General features: G+C 49.2%; 1 protein-coding gene across 5 annotated transcripts in view; it reads left to right on the plus strand.

Moving 5' to 3' along the window:
* Positions 1-5,349: 5,349 nt before the first annotated feature.
* Positions 5,350-19,785, plus strand: part of Tnxb (tenascin XB) — a 57,769-nt gene continuing 43,333 nt past the window's right edge. For all 5 annotated transcript variants that reach the window (XM_077801749.1, XM_077801751.1, XM_077801750.1 and 2 more), the window contains exons 1-4: positions 5,350-5,540; positions 12,888-13,277; positions 13,625-15,463; positions 15,900-16,015. In XM_077801749.1, the coding sequence (XP_077657875.1) occupies positions 12,899-13,277; positions 13,625-15,463; positions 15,900-16,015 (2,334 nt within the window). In that variant the 5' untranslated portion in view covers positions 5,350-5,540; positions 12,888-12,898. The remainder of the gene's footprint in view (positions 5,541-12,887; positions 13,278-13,624; positions 15,464-15,899; positions 16,016-19,785) is intronic.

Here is a 19,785-nt window from a genome sequence, read left to right on the forward strand (position 1 = left end):
CTTGGAGGGAGTTGAAGGAATGATGATTGCCTTCCTGGCTCATGATGGGGAGTTTTGGGAAAAGTGGCTTCTGTAGAGCCAGCATCACAAAACCAAGCACTGAAGACACTGCTGGTGGTGGGGTGGGTGTGGGATCACAGACCTCATGTCATCCCCTTGCCCCACCCCTGTAACTCTGGGGTATGTCTGTGTCTCGCAGGGATGTCTATGGCGTGACAGACTAGAGGATGCAGATCCCTGGAATGTGTCTGAGTAAACAGGAAGGACAGGGGGCCCCACGCCCTTCAGGGTCCCCTGCTCTCCAGCAGGTTCTCCCTCCCTCCCCTTGCTTTCCAGGATGAGCAGCAGCTCACACAAACAACAGGAGCTGGGGCCAGAGGGCTCTGAGCCCAGGAAGGAGGGGCCACATTGGAGAAAGGGGTGCTATTTGGGAGGAAAGGGGCATGTTTCTGGCATCCTCTTAGCCCTAAACCAGAGGGACTGGGATCTGAGGGTTCAGATGAGGGGGTTGGTGGGGAGGTCGGGCAGAAAAGACTGTGTATTCTAATTAGGAGGAGGGACAAAGTGAGGAGTTGAGTCTGAGCCCAACTTGGAGAAATCCCCCTCCAGCTGCCCCTGTCCAGCAGTGCCTCAGGCCTGACCCTGCAGGAGTGTCCTGGGTCAACTGGAGGGTGTGAGCTGGGCTTGGGCTCCACGCCCAGATGACTGGACAGGGGCTGCCTGGGCCATAAGCCCAGGCCTGAAGGAGGGAGGAAGAACCTCACGTGTCCAGCCAGGCTCTCCCTCCTCCCTACCACCCGCCCATACTGTGTTTGGGGTGAAAACAGACTGGATTACTATGGCAACCTGGAACTGGGGCTCCCAGGAACTAGACCTCTCCTCCCTCCAGAGGGCAGCCCTGGTCCTCAGCTGTGCTTCCTGCACCAGGGTCCCTAGAGCCTTATCAAGCCCTACAGAGGCAGTAAGTTCCATGAGAACCAGGATTTTGGAAGTAGATCACCTGAGTTGGGCTCCTCCTGCTTTGCCTTTTATTAGTGGATGTCCTAAAACACTGTCCTCAGGGTCCTCATCTGAGAGATGTGATACTCCTACCTACATCTTCTGGTGGGGTGAGGATGAAAGATGATATTTTCAGTGTTCACTCCATAGTAGACACACTGTTCCCTCAGGCCTTACTTCTTTCTCTCCCCATTTACATTGCCTTTCCCCCCTCTATTCTCATTTTATCCCCGTCTGGGTCCATCACTGTTCAACTGTCCTACAGCTCCTCCTCCTTCCTGACTCCAGTTGGACAAAGTGCTTCAAGCACTGGCATCTCATGCTGGAGGCTATAGGATGGGGCATGCTGCCCCTCCACTAAGTGGCCAAGGATAGCTGGCACTCTGGTGTGAACCAGGCCTCATACCTCTTGGCTGAGGGAGTGGAGTAGCAGGGAGGATGGAGAACTGTGGAGACTGGGTATGCCTGGGGTGGGGTGAAGGCAGGCTCCTGGCTGCTGCCCTCCAAGCCCGTGTGGGTTTCCATTTCCTTTGTCCACAGCCCCTTCCAAGGCTACCTCAGCATTCCAGGCCACTGTCTCCTGCACTTCATTGCTCCCTTCCTGTCTTAGTCCCTCTTGATCAGTTTTGCTTTTTGGGGCTACCACCTCCTGCTTCCTCCCTCTGGATCCCCACCTTTTGTTCTCTGTGGTCCCTGACTCCCTGACACCATTGTCCCTCCCTTCCTCTTTTCTCTGCTTCTTTCTTGCCTGCCTTTTTTTTTTTTTTTTTTTTTTGGCCCTCCACCGAAGCACAAATTATCACATCTTTTGACCCTTTATTCCTCTTTTGTTTTTTGTTTTGCATTTTGTTTTTCCCCTTCTCTCCCTCTGCTTCACTGTCTTTCTTCCTCTTATTTTTTCTTGGTCTTCTGATCTCCTGCTGCTGACCCAGTGCATGCCTCCTCCCTTTTTCATGCCACCCCCCCCATTTCCCTTTCCATTCCTTTGTCCACATTCCTTGCCCCTTTCCATTACTTCCTCTCTTCTCCCCCGCTGCAGTCTTCTCCTCCCCCCTTCTCTCTTCATTTTCCCGCTCCAGTCCTCTGTCCTCTTCCCAGCTGTGGGGGCCAGGACTGGGGAGCCTAATGTTTGCCTCATCGTTCTGCTATGGCTTCTCGATACAGCACATCTGGATTCCGGGGCCCAGATGTGTGGTTGCCACAGCGACCTCAGTCCCTCTGGTAAATACAGGCGCCCACCCGCCCCAGAGCAGAGAACAAAACAATTGTGTGACTTTCTTTTGTCACGAGATAGAAATGTCTTCCCTCCTCCCTTCTCCCCACACCCATGTCTCTGGGCAAAGGAAGTTTTAAGGGTCCAGACCCTTCTTTCCATGACTCTCTAGCCCCCTGTTCATCCTTGACCTCTTAGTTCTCTCCCATCTCAGGCTGTTTTCTATATTCCCATCCTCATCTCCCAGCCTTCAATTCCCTGTAATAAATGTTGGACATCCTACCCCATATGCAATTTAGGCAGTTTCTTCTCCCTGAATCTATACAATAACTGGATACAGAAAGAAGTTTTAAAAATCCAGCTTCTTTACGCTTTCTTCGGCAAGTTCTTCAAGAAGCTACTTTGCTTGTTTCTGTTTTCAACCCCTTCCTTTCCTGGAGCTGTTGGGGAAGGGGGAGAGAATGTAGGCTTTGGAATCAGAAAACTGGGGTGAGGCCCACTTTCACTACTAGCAAATTCTCCTGGACAAGCCACATAATGTCTATGAGCCTCCATTTCCTCATCTACAAAGTGGGATTCATAAAATGCCTGTGTAGGAAACTGCTTTGTAAACGGAAGCCCAGTACAAATGTTTCCTATCTTTCCTTCTCTGGGACTGATTCCTTGGCTCACAGCCTCCTTGGCCTCCCTTCTTCGTTTCCTTCTCTGTCCTTCAAGCCCTTGCCCTCAATTGCCCTTCCTTTTCTTTCTCTTCTCTTTTCCCTTTTCTTCTATGTATATCTTTTATTCTATAACCTCCTGAGGTCAGGACAGAAACTTGGAGGATCATTCAAGGATGGAGGCTCAGAGCTGAAGATACCAGCTGAAGACCTTGAGAACAGAGCACACGGACAGTTTTGGAAAACACCATGACCTCTCCACCTACCACCCAGGACACCTCAGTGAAGCCAACCCAACACCTGACCAGAGGGCTTCCCTGCCCTCACACCTGTGGTTCCCTGCCAAACACTTGCTCCCCATAGTCCTTTCACAATTTAATATTGACGAGCATTTATTGGTCACCTGTGCTGTGCAAGGTTCAGTGCTTTTCTGAAGAGAAGCAAAATGTTTATAAGGCCTGGACTCCTGGGAGACTGAAATGCAGGAGGTGAGTCAAGATTTAGACAGTCATTATTTTGGAACCTGGAACTACATCAAGCTTCCAGTGGCTTTCCCAAATGCCTCATAAGCTTGTCAACATCTGGAACCCCATGTTCCTGTCTCAGACCCCAGCATCCGGTCCCCAGAGGTGGGCTTCCAAAACATCCTAGGGCCATACTTCTGGTTTTTGCTTCTCTCCAGAGTCTCATGACCACTCTCTGGACTAAATAACCATACTTTCTAAATACTGAAAAGAAGACAGGGCCTGGGGGGTGGGTGAATGGATATAACCATAGAAATTGGAGGGTGTCAAGAGAAAAAATCCATACTCTACAATCTGCTCTCCCCAGGTGGTGCAATTTCAAGACCCTCCCTTGCCTTTGATTTGTCTTCCCCACTGCTTGCTGGGAGATCTGGGAGAAGGTGGTACCTACTCATGGCTCTGAGGGTTCAGGCCAAAACAGAGGAAGGAAGCTTAGTCCAGCTCTATCCAAGATGCTGACTTCATCCTTCCCATCAAAGCCAGGAAAAAAACAGCCACATACACCCAGGCACACGGACATACACGGGGACACCCATGAGAGAGCCCATGTGTGCTTCTGTTCTCAGCCACGCAGAGCTGAGTGGGCAGTGGCCACAGCCACATGCTATGCCAGTGTACCCAGACCCAGGTACCCAGTACATCTGTGACTAGATCTCTGACCTGAGGTGCAGACACCTGTGCCCAAATCACATGTGGCATCCAACACATGCCTGTTCTAAGTTCCTTCACTATCACCTATTACTTGGCCAAGGTACATCTTTTTGGTGAGGGGTGGAGAGGAGTCTATCCTCCATAGAGCCTGGGTTGCGTTCTTCCTCAGTGTGAACAGTTCTCTGTGACGGAAGTCCCATTTTTAGCCCATTAACAGGGCAGCACTGGGAAAATGAGGCCAGAGAAACACCCAACAGACTTAATGTGGGGTGTGTTTGCTTGATCAGTCTTTCTGTCTCGTCTGAGACCAACATGCCCTTTTCCTCCAGCCCCTGTTTCTCTCCCTTCCCTGCTCCCCAGGCATTAATTCCCTTCCATTCTGCCTTCCACAACATCACCTCTCCATTTCCACAACATCACCCATATGTGCCTCCTGCTCTACCTCTTTTCTTCATCCTTTTACTTGCCCCTAACCTCAGGTTTTCCTTCCCTGTCTTCCCTCAAACCCTCCTTCATCCTACGTCACATATACCCTGATGTTCAGTCAAGCGCTTGCCTAGTTAGTCTCACACATTTTTCTAGGGACTTGCTGAGGTGGGAAAATGAGAACAGGAAAGGGACTGGTCAGAGCAGACAGAAAGGCAGCTTGGTGACAGTGTAAGCTGGGGAAGAGGGAACAGGTGGGGAAGCAGGTGGGGTGGATGTGGAACCCCATGGATGGTCTCTCATGGCAGAGGTTTTAGGGTTAAAGGGGAGGTTGCCTCCTATCTCCTGCTCCTACCTCTGCTCCCTACCCTGCATGGCCAGTGGAGAATAGTTGGGGGGATGAAGGAGCCTGTGCTAGCAACAGATAGGGTGAGATTCCAATTGGAGCAGCATCTGGGAAGAAGTGGAAAAGGAATTTGGGGAAAGAGCACGAGAGGGACTGGCCATGAGGAACAGTGTTGGCAGAGAAAAGAAACTGGGTCTGAGAAAAGGGGCCACAGGTGGGGAAAGGATGGGGAATAAAGAACTAGCAGAAAGAATAGGGAATGTCAGGTTGGGCAAAACTTAGGGTGGGGAGGAGTTTAAAATAGGATGGGGAAAGAACGTGAGAAGTTGAGACAGGATGAAGTGGGTGAGACAAGGGTATGGTGGGACTCTGTGGTCCTGGACAGGGAGGGGGCCAGGATGATGGCAGGAGGACAGGAGGGGTGGTGTCTAGGAAGGGTGGGAGGACCTGCCCTATCTCCGCTCCCCTCCCTGACCTCATGCTGGTCCTCCCCTTCTCCTCCCCCTGCTCACTGCAGGCTCCCTCCTTCTCTGTCGCTGCCCAGATCGACAGTCAGTCTGGTCCAGGCTTGGTGAGCCTCTGCTGCAGGGGACAAGTGAGGGGGACCTCCGGGGAGTCTAGGGCTGCCAAAGGGAGCCCCCCCTGGCCTGCTCTGAGACACTTCTTTCCCAGGATTGGAGACAGAGCAGGTGCAGAGGCACAGCAGCTGCCCTATTGCCCAGGTAAGGAACAGAGCCCTAGGGAGACACCGATGAGGAGTAGACAGATAGGGATTTCACTTCTATCTGTCGGAAACACCCCAGCAAAGGTGTGGCAGGAGAGCTCTCAGAGTCTCTCCTAGGACAGGGACTTTTGTTCAGGACAGAGGGAATACGGGCATCCACTGGGATCAGACTCCTTGTAGAGGATATATCTGGAGGGTGAGACAGTGTGATTGTGGGAGGTGGGGGGTGCCAGGGTTTGGATGGTTCCCATACAGGCATGTGAAAGGAATTGGGAACAAACCCAGGGACTCGGGGAATAGTACCACGGTGAAGGTGATTATCAGTGAGGTGCTGAGACTGCCGAGAAGACAAGGCTGGGCTGATCTGGTGAACAGCTGAACCTCAGGAGGAAAGTGCGGGTGAAATCCCAACTGCCGGGACTGTAGTGGCTGAGCCAGATCCGGAGGTGCCAGAGGGAGCTTTGGGCATCCAGACGGGGACTCCCCAGATGACAGCACGGAGGGAGGTTTCACAACCTGGGAGGGAGCCCTAGGGAGTCTTAAGCCTTTAGGAAATGCTGAAATGGGGCAAAGTGAGGACTCTCAGGTTGGGAAGGGCACAAAGCCTACAGAGATGATCCTGAAGCTTGTTCTTGGCCAGGAGCGCTGCACCCATGACTCACAGTTCAGCGCGGCTGCAATGGCTGAGTGATGTCCCTGGAGGGGCACAGGACTCTTGTCTTCACTCTGCCGTCCCCTTCTAGTCTCCTTCTGCTCAGTCGGAATCGTCCCACTCACCCCCTAATGCACGTGACACACCCTGGGTGGGGCGGGCAGGCCTCTTATCTCGCCTGGAAAGAATTTAATGGCTTAGAAACAACTGGAAGCAGGAACTGAGGGGAACTACTGGGAAGCAACTAGGAAACACCGCAGCTGCCGCCTGCCCCACCCTTCTCCACTTCCGAGACCTCCAGCCCCCTCCCCTCTTTCCCTGGCCCTATCTCCAATCCCTTGAGATCCAGCACCTCAATTCCTCAAACTTCCTTCTGCTTAAATCCTGGCCACTAATGTAGAACCAGAACTCGCCTTCCTGTCTCTCACTGTCCTCCTGACCTTTCCCACTAGGGATCCGGAAATCCTTTTGTCTTAGTTTTTCCATTCTCCTGGCCCATCAGCTGACTCTATAGGATAAGGGGCAGCTAGGTCCCCAACTCTCCCTTACCAGTACTCTCTTCCCACCTGCTTCTTATCCAATATCTCAGGCTCCTGTGCTCCTTCCCTCCTTTCTCACTCTTAGACTCCTTCTGCCTTTACCCCTCATTGCCAAATTCAGCTGGGGGTGTGACAGGAGGGGCAGAGGGAGGAATTAGGATGGGATCAGAACCCCCCAGTCTCTGACACATCCCTCATAGAAGCCCATCCCCTCCACACCCCATGGGTTCTAGAGTCCGTGATGAGCAAATTGTCAAAGTTGGCCACAAAACCAAATACCAGGGATGCTGAGTCACAGTTTGGGAAGATGCCCCTACCCCTACCAGTCCTCCAACTGTGGGAAGAATGTCAAGAGGGTGAGGCCACATTGCCCCCAACCAGCCACACTTGGGAGAGACAGAAGGGAGACACAAGAGATACCCAAATTCTTTGCTTGCCCATTGCTAAGAGAACAGTCAAAATTTTCCAAGAATTGGAGTGGGTAGCTAGAGGGGTGGCGGTGGAAGGGAAGGGGAGGGAACTGGGAAGGAGGCTCTGGGAATGGTTTATGGGGGTTGCACCTGTCTTCTAGACCAGCTTTCCAGAGAAGGCAATGGATTCTGTATACTCCTTCCTGCTACAGAGACTCCCTTCCATGCCCATGGGGAAAGAGACTGAATCCTGTGGGGGTTGGGGGATGGGAAAGGGACTGGAGAATTCCCAGAGGCCTTCAGCAGTGTCAGAGAATTCAAGAGGGACCATGTATCCTCCGCCTCCCACTTCGGAAGAGTCCTAGGAGTGCAGTTCCCTTCTATTCAATTCAGTTCTTCATTTTCACAGCTGCCCTTTGAGACAGCAAGAAATCAACTTTCTTAGTCATCACTCAATGGCTAGGTAGAGGGGAGGTTGTGTGTCTGAGTGTGAGTATGGTGTGTACTATGTACACGTGCCTGCACAGATTCAGGCTTTATAGGTGGATGTAAGTATTTTATGCACAAGCATGTTCATATTTGTATTTGTGGATGAACACGTGTGAATATCTTTATTTGTGTTACATATTTGTCTGTGCATGCACCATCATAGTTGGTGTGTGGATGATTTGCACAGCTTTAGACACAGAGTGACAGGTAGTTTAAGCCAGAACCCACCTGATACCCAAAGCTACACCTCTACCTGAGAAGGGCTGGGACACAGAAAAGGGTGGCTGTCTACATTCAGATTTGTCTGCCTTGGCTACCTGAGGTGAGGTGCCTCTCCTTGTGGAAACACTGTCTCTGGTGTCCAGTTCCCCTCTGTGTCTTGATGGCTGATGGGGGACTGCGGGGGCTTGTATCCCTGAAAACTCATTTTTCTCTGACTCAGAGGCAGGCAGGAAATTTGTAAATTGAGGGAGGGGGGGTCAGTCCCTTGCCTCCTCAGCTGTGACACCTTCCCTTACTAGTTCATTTTTCCGATGCCTACTCTGCCATCCTGTCTCCAGTCCCTCTAGTCTAGAAGAGCTGACACCTGCCAACATTACTCCTCAACTTTTACCTGCACTGAAGCTTGACTCACTCCTCTGTACTCCCTCATTCTCCAGAACCCTCCCTCCCTCCTTGCCTCTCAAACCCCTATCTCCTTTATGTCCCAGCCCTTGCCACAGTGAATAACCATTACCCAGATTAAGAAATAAGATTTCCCTGAGCTCGATTACCAGCACTGTTTTTTATATATATAGTATATGTTTTTAAAAAGTATCGGGGAGTGTAGCTTGGTGGTAAAGCATTTGCCTAGTATGCACCAAACCCTAGGTTCAGTCCCAGTACCATTAATTGATTAGTTAATTCTCAACACTCTATATTCTCCCACCATGTCCCATCTGGTCATTACCCGAACCATGAGCACCATATTCATGACTCAGAACACTGTAGATTACCATCCTCTCTTCTTGAACTTCATTTAAATAGAATTATTCAGCATGTTCTCTTGTGTGTCTGGCTTCATTTGCTCAAGCTTTTAGTAAGATTCATCTATATTACTACATTTAGCTGTAGTTCCTTCTCATTGCTTATTTTATTCTACTGTAAGAATGAATCACAATTATTTAATCCATTCTGCTGATGTGAAGCATGTGGGTAGCTCCCAGTTTGAAACTATTCTGGGTAGTAGTGCTATGTTGGTTGTATTCCTAGGATTGGAATTGCAAGGTCATGGGGTTTACATATGTTCAGCTTTATTAAATCAAGTAAATTCAGCCAAACAGTTTTCTAAAGTGCTTATACCATCTGGTCCTTCCAGGATCCATCCAACTCTGGTCTCTGACTGGTCTACCCTGGCTACTGCTTTCTAACTAACTTCTATTCACAGACACTGTCCGTGGTCCTAGCCCTGACCTTGGTCCTATTCTTGACTTCAGCCTTAATGCTAGTCCTGAGCTTAAATTGAAATTTTCATTCATTCCTATAGTGAATAAATATTTATTGAGCACCTGATATGTGCTTGGTGCAAGGATACAGCTGACAAGGTTGGGGGAACAGTTACTATGACTGCCCTATAGACCTTATGGTCTAATGGGAAGATTGAGAATAGGCAAGAAAGTAATAAAATAATCCCATCATATATCTATTTGTATATGATCACAAATTGTTATAAATGCTGCAAGTGGGAATTATATGGTACTGTGATATCACATGATGGGGGACCTGACTTGTTCAGAAAGGCTTTCATGAGGAAATGATATAGGGCTGAGATTTGAAGGATCTGAAAGCCAAGAGAGAAGGGAAGAGTAATCCACATAGAGGGAACAGTGTATATGAAGATCTGGGATCAGGAAGAAGCACAAGGAATATGAGGGACCTAAAGAAGGCGAGTGGAACTGGAGTGGTAAGAAGAAGGGAGATGAGGTAAGAGAAGTCAACAGCGGCCAGGTGATGCAAGGCTGTTTATCATTGTTCTGAGATAATTTGGAGGGAAGACAAAGATGAATAGGGACAAGGAGAATAGGGACATCTGGTTGCCTTTGCAGGGTTGTGGAAGATCAGCTAGAAGTCAATGGCCATTGTTAGGCAAGAGGTGGATACTAGCTTGGACTATAATGATGGTAAGAGGGAAAGAAAGAAATGATTAAAGAGATGTTTATAAGAAAATGTGGATAAGTATGATGAAATATGGTGGCATTGAATGAGAGTTGGGTTTCTGCTAATAGAGCCGGATGAATAATAGAGCCTGTGCATTGGGAGGGAAGGGATATGGGAAAGACAATCATGAGTTCAGTTTCAGAGAAGATGCTAAGGAGGCTGTAAGATATATTGTTGTGGAGGTAAGAGATGTCTGGGCTGGCTTTACAAATTGGCATATAGTTTTGAAATTACAGTAAAAGTCTGGATGATGGTAATTAGGTGGGTGACAAGAGCAGGAGTTCTTTACTGCAGATTACCATTATTTGGGGAGCTTTTTAAAAATGCTAAATAAAACTTGGCTCCTTCCTCACTCAGCCACATCCCGAGTGTTCAATAGTCACATACTTCTTCTGGCTTCCATACTAAAAATCTCAGACATAGAATGTTTTAAAATGGGAGATGTGATCAACTGTATTTGATTTTGAGAGAGGCCAAGTAAGACGAAGACAAATGGTCCCTTGGATTTTGTGACATCAAGATCATTGGGATATTTCAGGAGTGTTGTTTGGTTGGTTAAAGGGGTTGTGTGAAGCCAGACAAGAGTGGATTGAGTCATGTGTGGGATATGGGGAAGTGGAGACAAGTGCAGATAAATATTTTGCCAACTCTGACCATGAACTAGGTGCAAAAAAAAATATGTGGTGGTGGCTGGAAGGAGTGTGATATCAGGGAAGATTTTTAAAATTTCTTTATTTTAGGGTTTAATTTTCAGACAGTGAAATGTACAAATGTTAAATGAACAGCTCAGTTATTGTTTTCTTTTCCTTCCTTCCTTCCTATCTTTTTTTTTTTTGTCTGTGTGTGTGGCGGGGGGCACTGGGGATTGAACCCAGGGTCCTCTATCACTGAGTTATACCCCCATCCCTTTAATTGTTTTATTTTTTTATTTTGAAGCAGGGTCTCCCTCAGTTGTGAAGGTTGTTCTTGAACTTAAGATCCTCCTGGGCTGGGGTTGTGGCTCAGTGGTAGAGCACCCGCCTAGCATGTGTGAGGCCCTGAGTTCTATCCTCAGCACCACATAAAAATAAATAAAATAAAAATATTGTGCCCAGCTAAAAAATAAATATTTTTAAAAAATCCTCCTATCTCAGCCTTCTGAGTCTCTGGGATAACATAGATGCACTACTCACCTGGTGGCTATATGATTTAGTAGATACTATCAGTTTTCCAAAGTGCCCACACTAATCTATGCTCTGCTTACAACATGTGAGAATTTCAGTTGCTTCATATTCTTGCCCATATCAAACAGTCCTTTTAAGTTTAGCCATTCTGGTGGTTATTTAGTGGCATCTCATTGTGGTGTGAATTTGCATTTTTCCTGATGACTAATGATGTACACCTTTTCATGTTTATTGGCTCTTTGGATACATTCTTTTCTGGAGTACTTATTTAAGTCTTTTGCCAGTTAAAAAAAAATTGGCTTTCTGTTCTTTATTAGATTTGTGTGTGTGTGTGTGTGTGTGTGTGTGTGTGTGTGTGAGAGAGAGAGAGAGAGAGAGAGAGAGAGAGAGAGGTGGGGGGGCAGGGAGAGATTTTATCCCATCCTGTGGCTTGCCTTCTTATTTTTACTAGTGTCAATTGATGACCAGAAGTTATCAATTCTCAGTGAGATCCACTGTGTTTATTTCTTTTATGGTTAGGTTTTTTGTGTGTCCCATTTAAGAAATCTTAACTTACTCCAAAGTCATAAAGGGTTTCTTGTATTTTTTTTTCTATAAGGTATTGTTAGGAAAAGCATTGCTTTACCTTTCATATTTAAGTTCACAATCCATCTCACTTTAGCCTCTAAATATGGATATGAAGTGGAGATTGATTTTTTTCTGCATGGTACTTCAATCCACTCAGCACCATTCATTAAAAAGACCATCATTAAACAACCATTATTTCTTTCCTTCCTTCCTTCCTTCCTTCCTTCCTTCCTTCCTTCCTTCCTTCCTTCCTTCCATCTTTCCTTCCTTTCCAGGGTTAGAGATCAAACCCACAGCCTCACACATTCTAGACAAGCGCTCTACCACTGAACTACACCCCCAACCCCTTTTTCCTTAATTGCAAAGGCACTTTTGTCATTAATCAGGTGACCATGTGTGCTTGGGTCTTTTCTGGCTCTTATTCTCTTCCATGTGACTATTCTTGCAACTTTATAATAAATCTTGGCACTTAATAATGTAAGTCCCAAGGAAGAGGCTTTTTTTAATGGGAGATATATGAACTTATTAAAAAAAACTGATGGGAAAGATCTAGTTGAGAATGAAGAAGAGAAAATAATCTATACCTTAAGGATTCTGAAAGACTACAGAAGCTGGGATCCAGGTGCTTGGTGAAGGACTGGCCCTAGATACTCATCTGCTAATTTCATTCAATGTCTATGTATTGGGTGGCACATTTACCAACACATTAATTTGTTAGGGACAGGGATACAGCAGTGCTAGGACAGTCAAGATCCCTGTTCCAAAGGGGCACCCATTATAGTAGTGGGAAAAGACAAAAGAACAAGAAAACAAGGCAGCAGAAAATGCCATGAGGAATATAAATAGGCCATTGAGATGAAGGCTACTGACCCAGCATAAGGAAGGACTCTCAGGGTCAATGACACATGAATTAAGATTTGAACTAGAAGTGGCCAGCTGGGGATGTAGCTCAGTGGTAAAAACAAAAACAAAATTAAATTGAGTGAAGAGCATCCTAGACAGAGGGAAGATAACAGTGCAAAGCCCTTAGGCTAGTGTAAACTTTGAGCACTTGTGACAAATAAAAGATCACTCTGCCTGTGAAGGGAGAACACAGTTTTTATAAAGGGGAACAAGGTAACCAAATGACATTACAAAGAGTGGTAGAGACCAGATAATGCCCAGGAAAGTATCTTTTGGGGTTGGGCTGAATGTGAATTTTCACAAATATGTGAGTTGGGTAGATTAGTTGTGAGTGGTGGGATTGCTGGTGTGTTGGGGAAGAGGCAGTGATGCATTTTGTCTCCTTCCTTTTGAAGCTGCTCTCATACTTGCCCTCTCTCCCTGCAGCCTCCTGAACGATGCCAGCCCAATGTCCTTTAACCTCCAGTCTGACCTTCCTGGTACTGCTGGGCACAGCCAGCGCAGGCCCCTTCTCTCCACGGTCGAATGTCACACTCCCAGCTCCACGGCCCCCTCCCCAACCAGGGGGAGGAAGCCCCTCTTCTCAACTTTATGAGCATACTGTGGAAGGAGGGGAAAAGCAAGTGGTGTTCACGCATCGCATTAATCTGCCCCCCTCTGCTGGCTGTGGCTGTCCCCCAGGCACTGAGCCCCCTGTCCCTGCCTCAGAGGTGCAGGCCCTGAGAATCCGGCTAGAGATCTTGGAGGAGTTGGTGAAGGGGCTCAAGGAACAGTGCACTGGGGGATGTTGTCCTGCTGCTGCCCAGGCTGGCACAGGTGAGCTGGTCATCACAAGAGGAGGCACAGAAGAGAGGGTGGAGAAGAGGGTTAGGGTTGGGTGGCATCATTAGCCCATAAAGGATCTTGGATCTTGGTATGAATTACAAAAAGGCACCCCTTCCTTGCTATTAGGAGGGGTGGATGCAGCCCAGGGCACAACTTGGGGAGTAGAGCCGGGCTAGATGTCAACCCAAGCATTTGATAAGGTCATTAAGCAACTGGAAACTAAGTTGGCCTTATGAAATGAGGCTGGCCCTGCTGGAGGAGGGCACAGGAGCACTATGTAGGCTCAGTCTCTCTCCCTGCAGAGAGACTGAGGCCTGTCTCTCTCTCTCCCACTTTAGGCCAGACAGATGTTCGTAGCCTTTGCAGCCTTCATGGTGTGTTTGACCTGAGCCGTTGTGCCTGTTCCTGTGAGCCAGGGTGGGGTGGACCCACCTGCTCTGACCCCACAGATTCTGGGATGTCCCCCTCCTCCCCTCCTGCAGAATCCGGGTCTTGTCCGGATGACTGCAACGATCAGGGTCGCTGCATCCGAGGTCGCTGCGTGTGTTTCCCTGGCTATACCGGCCCAAGTTGTGGTTGGCCTTCTTGCCCAGGGGATTGCCAAGGCCGAGGGCGCTGTGTGCAAGGTGTGTGCGTCTGCAGGGCAGGCTTCTCAGGCCCCGACTGTGGCCAGCGCTCCTGCCCTCGGAGCTGCAGCCAGAGAGGACGCTGCGAGGACGGACGCTGTGTGTGCGACCCAGGTTACACTGGTGAGGACTGTGGTGTGAAAAGCTGCCCTCGCGGTTGCAGCCAGAGAGGACGTTGTGAGAATGGGCGCTGTGTGTGCAATCCTGGCTACTCTGGTGAGGACTGTGGGGTGAAAAGCTGCCCTCGAGGCTGCAGCCAGAGAGGGCGTTGTGAGGACGGACGCTGCGTCTGTGACCCTGGCTACACTGGAGAAGACTGCGGCGTGCGGAGCTGCCCTTGGGACTGTGGTGAGGGAGGGCGCTGCGTGGACGGCCGCTGTGTGTGCTGGCCCGGGTACGCAGGCGAGGACTGTAGCACCCGAACTTGTCCTCGCAACTGCCGGGGACGTGGGCGCTGTGAGGATGGCGAATGCATCTGCGACGCAGGCTACAGCGGGGACGATTGCGGCGTGCGTAGCTGCCCTGGCGACTGCAACCAAAGGGGCCGCTGTGAGGATGGCCGCTGTGTGTGCTGGCCGGGTTATACCGGGCCTGACTGTAGCGCCCGTGCCTGCCCGCGCGACTGTAGAGGCCGTGGGCGCTGTGAGAACGGTGTGTGTGTGTGCAACACGGGTTACAGCGGTGAGGATTGCGGTGTGCGCAGCTGTCCTGGGGACTGTCGTGGTCGTGGCCGATGCGAGAGTGGTCGTTGCGTGTGTTGGCCCGGATACACGGGCCGGGACTGTGGCACGCGTGCCTGTCCTGGAGACTGTCGAGGGAGGGGGCGCTGCGTGGACGGCCGCTGTGTGTGCAACCCAGGCTTTACTGGCGAGGACTGTGGGAGCCGTCGGTGTCCTGGAGACTGCCGCGGACATGGCCGATGCGAGGATGGCGTGTGTGTGTGCGATGCGGGTTACTCAGGCGAGGACTGCAGTACACGCAATTGCCCTGGGGGCTGTCGAGGGCGCGGCCAGTGCCTAGATGGGCGCTGCGTGTGTGACGACGGCTACTCCGGCGAGGACTGCGGTGTAAGGCGGTGCCCACGAGACTGCAGCCAACACGGCGTGTGCCAGGACGGTGTATGCACCTGCTGGGAGGGTTACGCAGGCGAGGACTGCAGCATCCGCACCTGCCCCTCCAATTGCCACGGACGTGGCCGCTGTGAGGACGGACGCTGTGTGTGCGACCCAGGCTACACCGGCCCCGTCTGTGCCACCCGCACCTGCCCAGCTGACTGCCGGGGTCGTGGGCGCTGTGTTCAAGGAGTGTGCATATGCCACATGGGCTATGGCGGCGAGGATTGTGGGCAGGAAGAGCCTCCCGCCAGCGCCTGCCCAGGGGGCTGCGGGCCCAGGGAACTGTGCCGCGCAGGTCAATGTGTATGCGTTGAGGGCTTCCGAGGCCCTGACTGTGCTATCCAGATATGCCCTGGCGACTGTCATGGCCGTGGAGAGTGTCGCCAGGGTAGCTGCTTCTGCCAAGATGGCTATGCCGGGGAGGACTGTGGGGAAGGTGAGTAGGCAGTCTTCTCCGATATGTTTGGGCAAGGACTGGGATTCTAGGACCAAGAGCCATCCAGAAAACCTAAAGCCTTGGGTGCCCAAGACCTGGAGGGAGATGGTGTAGGTGTTAGAGGGGTGGGAGTCAGAGGAGCCAGAGTCCAGCAAGAAAAGCAGAACTATTGGGTGGGGGGGCAGTCAGCAGGTGAGACGGCTTCAGATCTCTGAGGAGCAGATTGGGGCTCCCTTTAGCTGCTTGTAAAGAGATTCTGTGTTTCTGGAGATGGGAAGATGAGGGAGACCCAGGCCCTGTTCCAGCCTCTACCAGCTTTTCCCCACCTACAGAGAGCAGGGGAAGGTCGGATGGCCTCTTGGTGTGGCCTTAAGAGGGGATGTGGGGGTGGCTTCCTGGGGCTAACCAGCTTTTCCTACCCTGTTCTTCTGGGCAGAGGTGCCAGCCATTGAAAACATGAGGATGCACCTCCTGGAGGAGACAACAGTTCGGACAGAATGGACCCGGGCTCCTGGCTCTGTGGATGCCTATGAAATTCAATTCATCCCCACGGTGAGAAGGGGGCCAAGCTCCAGGAGTGAGCTGACTGAGTGGCACTGGCAGTATGTGTGGCAAGGGAGGGGGTCCTCACCTCATGCAAAAAGTTCATGTAATGAGTGGTTAAGCCCAGATGGCTGGAATCCTGAAGCTGCTGTACAGGCCTTCTTATCCTGCGCCATACCAGGCCTGGTGGCCTCTGCGACATCTCCAGCAAGCATTGGTCTAGTGCAGTTGGAACACTTCTAGTGATAGTGAGCTCAGTACTTCCTGAGGCTATACAGTCCACTGTTGGCCATCAAGGCTGGTCAGTTCATTTTGTTGGTGAATCCAAATTTGCCCAAATTCTACCATCCATCCATTGGCCCAGCTGAGCATGCACCAGCTGCTGGAATATTTTTTGCTTTTTCTGTGTCCTGTACCATAGGCCTCCAGATATTTGGCAACATCAGCCATCAATTATATTTCATTCTCCCCAGGCAAAACCCTTCAGTTTCTTCACCCCTTCCCCCTAAGTTTTTGTTGTTTGAATTCATTACTATTCTTGTGCTTCCTGCATTTTGTATGTTCCCCAAAAGTGGCATCAGAGAGGAGCCCATTGGCTAACTCTGGATGCACCAGCACTTTTCTCAGAGTTGGCATATATTAACTTGTAGTCACAATACTGTCAGCATTTTGATCATAATTCTTTTAAGTGTCTTTTAATTATAAAAGTCATCTGGGCCAAGTACATAAAATGTAGAAAATACAGATAAGCAAGGAAAAAAAGAAAAAAGGGAGGAAGGCAGGAAGGAAGAAAGAAAGGAAGGAAAGAGAGAAGACAACATTCAACTATATACACTTTTTAGTCTAAATATAGGTCTTTGCCTTTGACTCTGTTCAATGTTATCTTTCTTGGTTTAGGCCAAGCTGTCTAGGCTGTTGCAATAATTTGAGTCTGTGGACTTGTTCTCTCACCTTCATGACGCCAGCACATTGCAAAGCATTCTTTCTCTGCCTGCCTCCAACTTGCCGTTAAAACATTTGGGGAGCACAATAGGGGCAAAGCCTATGGCCTATTATTAGGGCCTTCCCTTTCTGTGAATTGAGCTTTTAGGATATGGCTGTTTCCCAGCTCTAAATCATCTGACATTTCTAGCATCCAACTCATGTTTTCCTGCATCATCCCCAAATGCCACAAGGGATGTGCCATGTCACCCTCATCTCCATCAGCTTAACCAGGACTCTGGAAAAATAAATAACTCTCTGGGCCTAAAGCCTGGTCAGGCACTAGGATAGAAGGGATAGCTCAGAGATATTAGCTGTCATCCTTGCCCCCCTTTGCCTGGTCTCATTATGTCCCCCAGGCTAGACCGCCCCACCATGTCCTATCTCTTCTCACTCTCAGGCCAAAGAAGAGGCAGAAATCCCTAGTTTGTGATACAACCAAGGTATCTTGGGTTTTTTCTTCTGTTTAAAAGAAAAATTTGTGATAAAAATAATTTAATCACGAGACAAGAACTTGGCAGCTAAAGAAAAACAAATAATTCTTGGCTGCTCCACACTAAAACAAGCACTGCTAACATTTTAAAGTGTTTCTCCCACTCTCTTCTTCTATGTGTACATTATTTACATAGCTCTAATCCAAAAAGGGTGGGACTTTTAAAAGGAATTTTCCTAAGAAACTTCAGAGAAAGAAGAATTAAAATAAACACTGGAGATAAGAGAAGCTTTCAGAGACCGTTGTCTCCTGCTCTGAATAAATACAGATTTATCCTTGGGTGTTGTCAGGGGGTGCAGCTTGCCAGCCAAAGCCCTAGGCTTTGCCCTTTACTCTAAGACAGGGTGGTGCTGGGTCGGCCTGCTCCAGGCGTGGTCCTGGTCTCAGTTCATCTACTCTGCTCTGGATATGGAACTCTGTCATATTGTGGATCCCTTGTGGGCCTGGGTGTGAAAGAAGCTCCTGTTAATTGGTCCCTAAACACCCCTCTTGGATTCCACACCAGCCTGTGCTCCCAGTCCTTTCTTTGTGTAGCTGACCTCTACACTTGAGTCTTCTGTTTTGGCCACTGCTCTCTGTCCATTTCTGTTGGCATGGGACAGTATTCAGTAGCTCACTGTCCTCTGACCTCTGCCATTTTCCTTGAAGCCTGTCTCTACTTCATCCCCTCCCTCTTTCTGGAAGTACTTCTCTCTCAAAATCCAAACTCTGCTATTCTTGGCCACAGGGCACACCTAGTTATTGGAATTATTTTCAGAACACAGAAGAAGAATGTCCCTCTTCTCCTTGCATATGTGGCATTGTTATTGTGACTCAGTGGGCCTCAAAGTGTATTCAGTGCTCCCTGGTCCTCAACATCAACATTACCTTGGGAACTTGTTAGAAACATATGGTATATCAGACTCTACCCCAGCTCTCTGCTCCAGAAAGTCTGCAAATGGATCTCAGTAACCTATGTTGTAACAGGCCCCCCAGGTGATTCTGATGGCCTCAAATCTGAGGATCATTACTTAAGAAATGCTGCTGTTTTCCAAAATGTTGGCTGTTATGAGAGTGTGAGAGAAAGCACGGCATCCTAAGGGAGGTGATCCCTGCCTCAGAAAGAGGTTCAGGTATTCCTGGTCTGGGTGTATTCTGCAGCCTGGAAACAGACTAGGCCAAGTGTTGGCTTGAAACAAGAGTGCACACACAGAAGAGTTTTTGCATGGGTCTTGTCTGAAAAGGGAGAGTGAGGGACCAGTCAAGATAGAGTCCTCCCTTTGAGGGAGGTTGACATTGAGAATAAAGTTAAAAATTCACCAAGAACAATTGCTGAGGGAACCAAGCTTTACCAAGGGGCAGAGTTAGCTGCCAGAATCTGCCTCCAGCCAGCAAGATGGTGCTGGGACACATGGGTTAGGCTGACCGTGGAACTTTCAGGGGACTGTTCCCAAATCTATCTCAGGAGGAACCAAATGGTGTCTACAGAATATAGACAGGCTATTCCACAGAGTGAAGAAAAACCCTGGGGATAGGCTTGCCTTAATGAAAGAACCAGGCTTAATCAGGGAGCACCCAAGTGTGGGGTCGGGGGAAGGAGAGGAGAGAAAGAAAAAACAAAAGAGACAGAGACAAGAGAAAGTAGGGGTGAGAGTAATGGGCAAGTGGGTTCTGGGAAGGGTGAGACGTTACAGGTATTGAGTGAGGGCCAATCCAAGGTTTCCTAGCCTGGGATATCCGAGAGCAGCCTGAGTAGGACAGGAACAGGGATCGTGTGTGTCCAGGAAAGCTTTTCAACCCAGAAAACTCTGACAAAGCTTTATTTCATCCTCCACAAGAAATCTCTACGTGGCCTTCTCATCTGGTTTTATACTTTGGTATTTACTATGTTGATTTCCCCACAAGTCTCTTGGTTTAGGAGAGTACCTTTAGAAATTTCCAATCCTACTTGGCTGAATGGAGGCATCCCCATCACGGCCAACATAGCTAAGCAGAACACAGTGTCCTCAGCAGCTATCCTAGCTGGATAACCCAGTGAAATGCAGGGATGTTAGAATGCTCACAAATGTCCAGCTCTTCCAGCCTCCCCAGAGACTGGCACTCTGAAGACTCTGTCTAAAGCAGCAGCCCAAATTTCCTGTGAGGCCACCATATACAATCACACTACCTTAAATATACACTTAGAGAAGGGTTGTTTTCTCAAACTCATTTACTATACAAAGAGATTTATGTGGAGATCTATATTTAGCTACTAGAATGAGCTACCCAAGGACAGGAACTGTATTTTTGTGTCTCCATTACTGAGCATGATTTCAGGTTCAAAATC

The sequence above is a fragment of the Urocitellus parryii genome, chromosome 8, assembly GCF_045843805.1.
Source record: "Urocitellus parryii isolate mUroPar1 chromosome 8, mUroPar1.hap1, whole genome shotgun sequence".
In the NCBI taxonomy this organism is placed as follows: domain Eukaryota; kingdom Metazoa; phylum Chordata; class Mammalia; order Rodentia; family Sciuridae; genus Urocitellus; species Urocitellus parryii.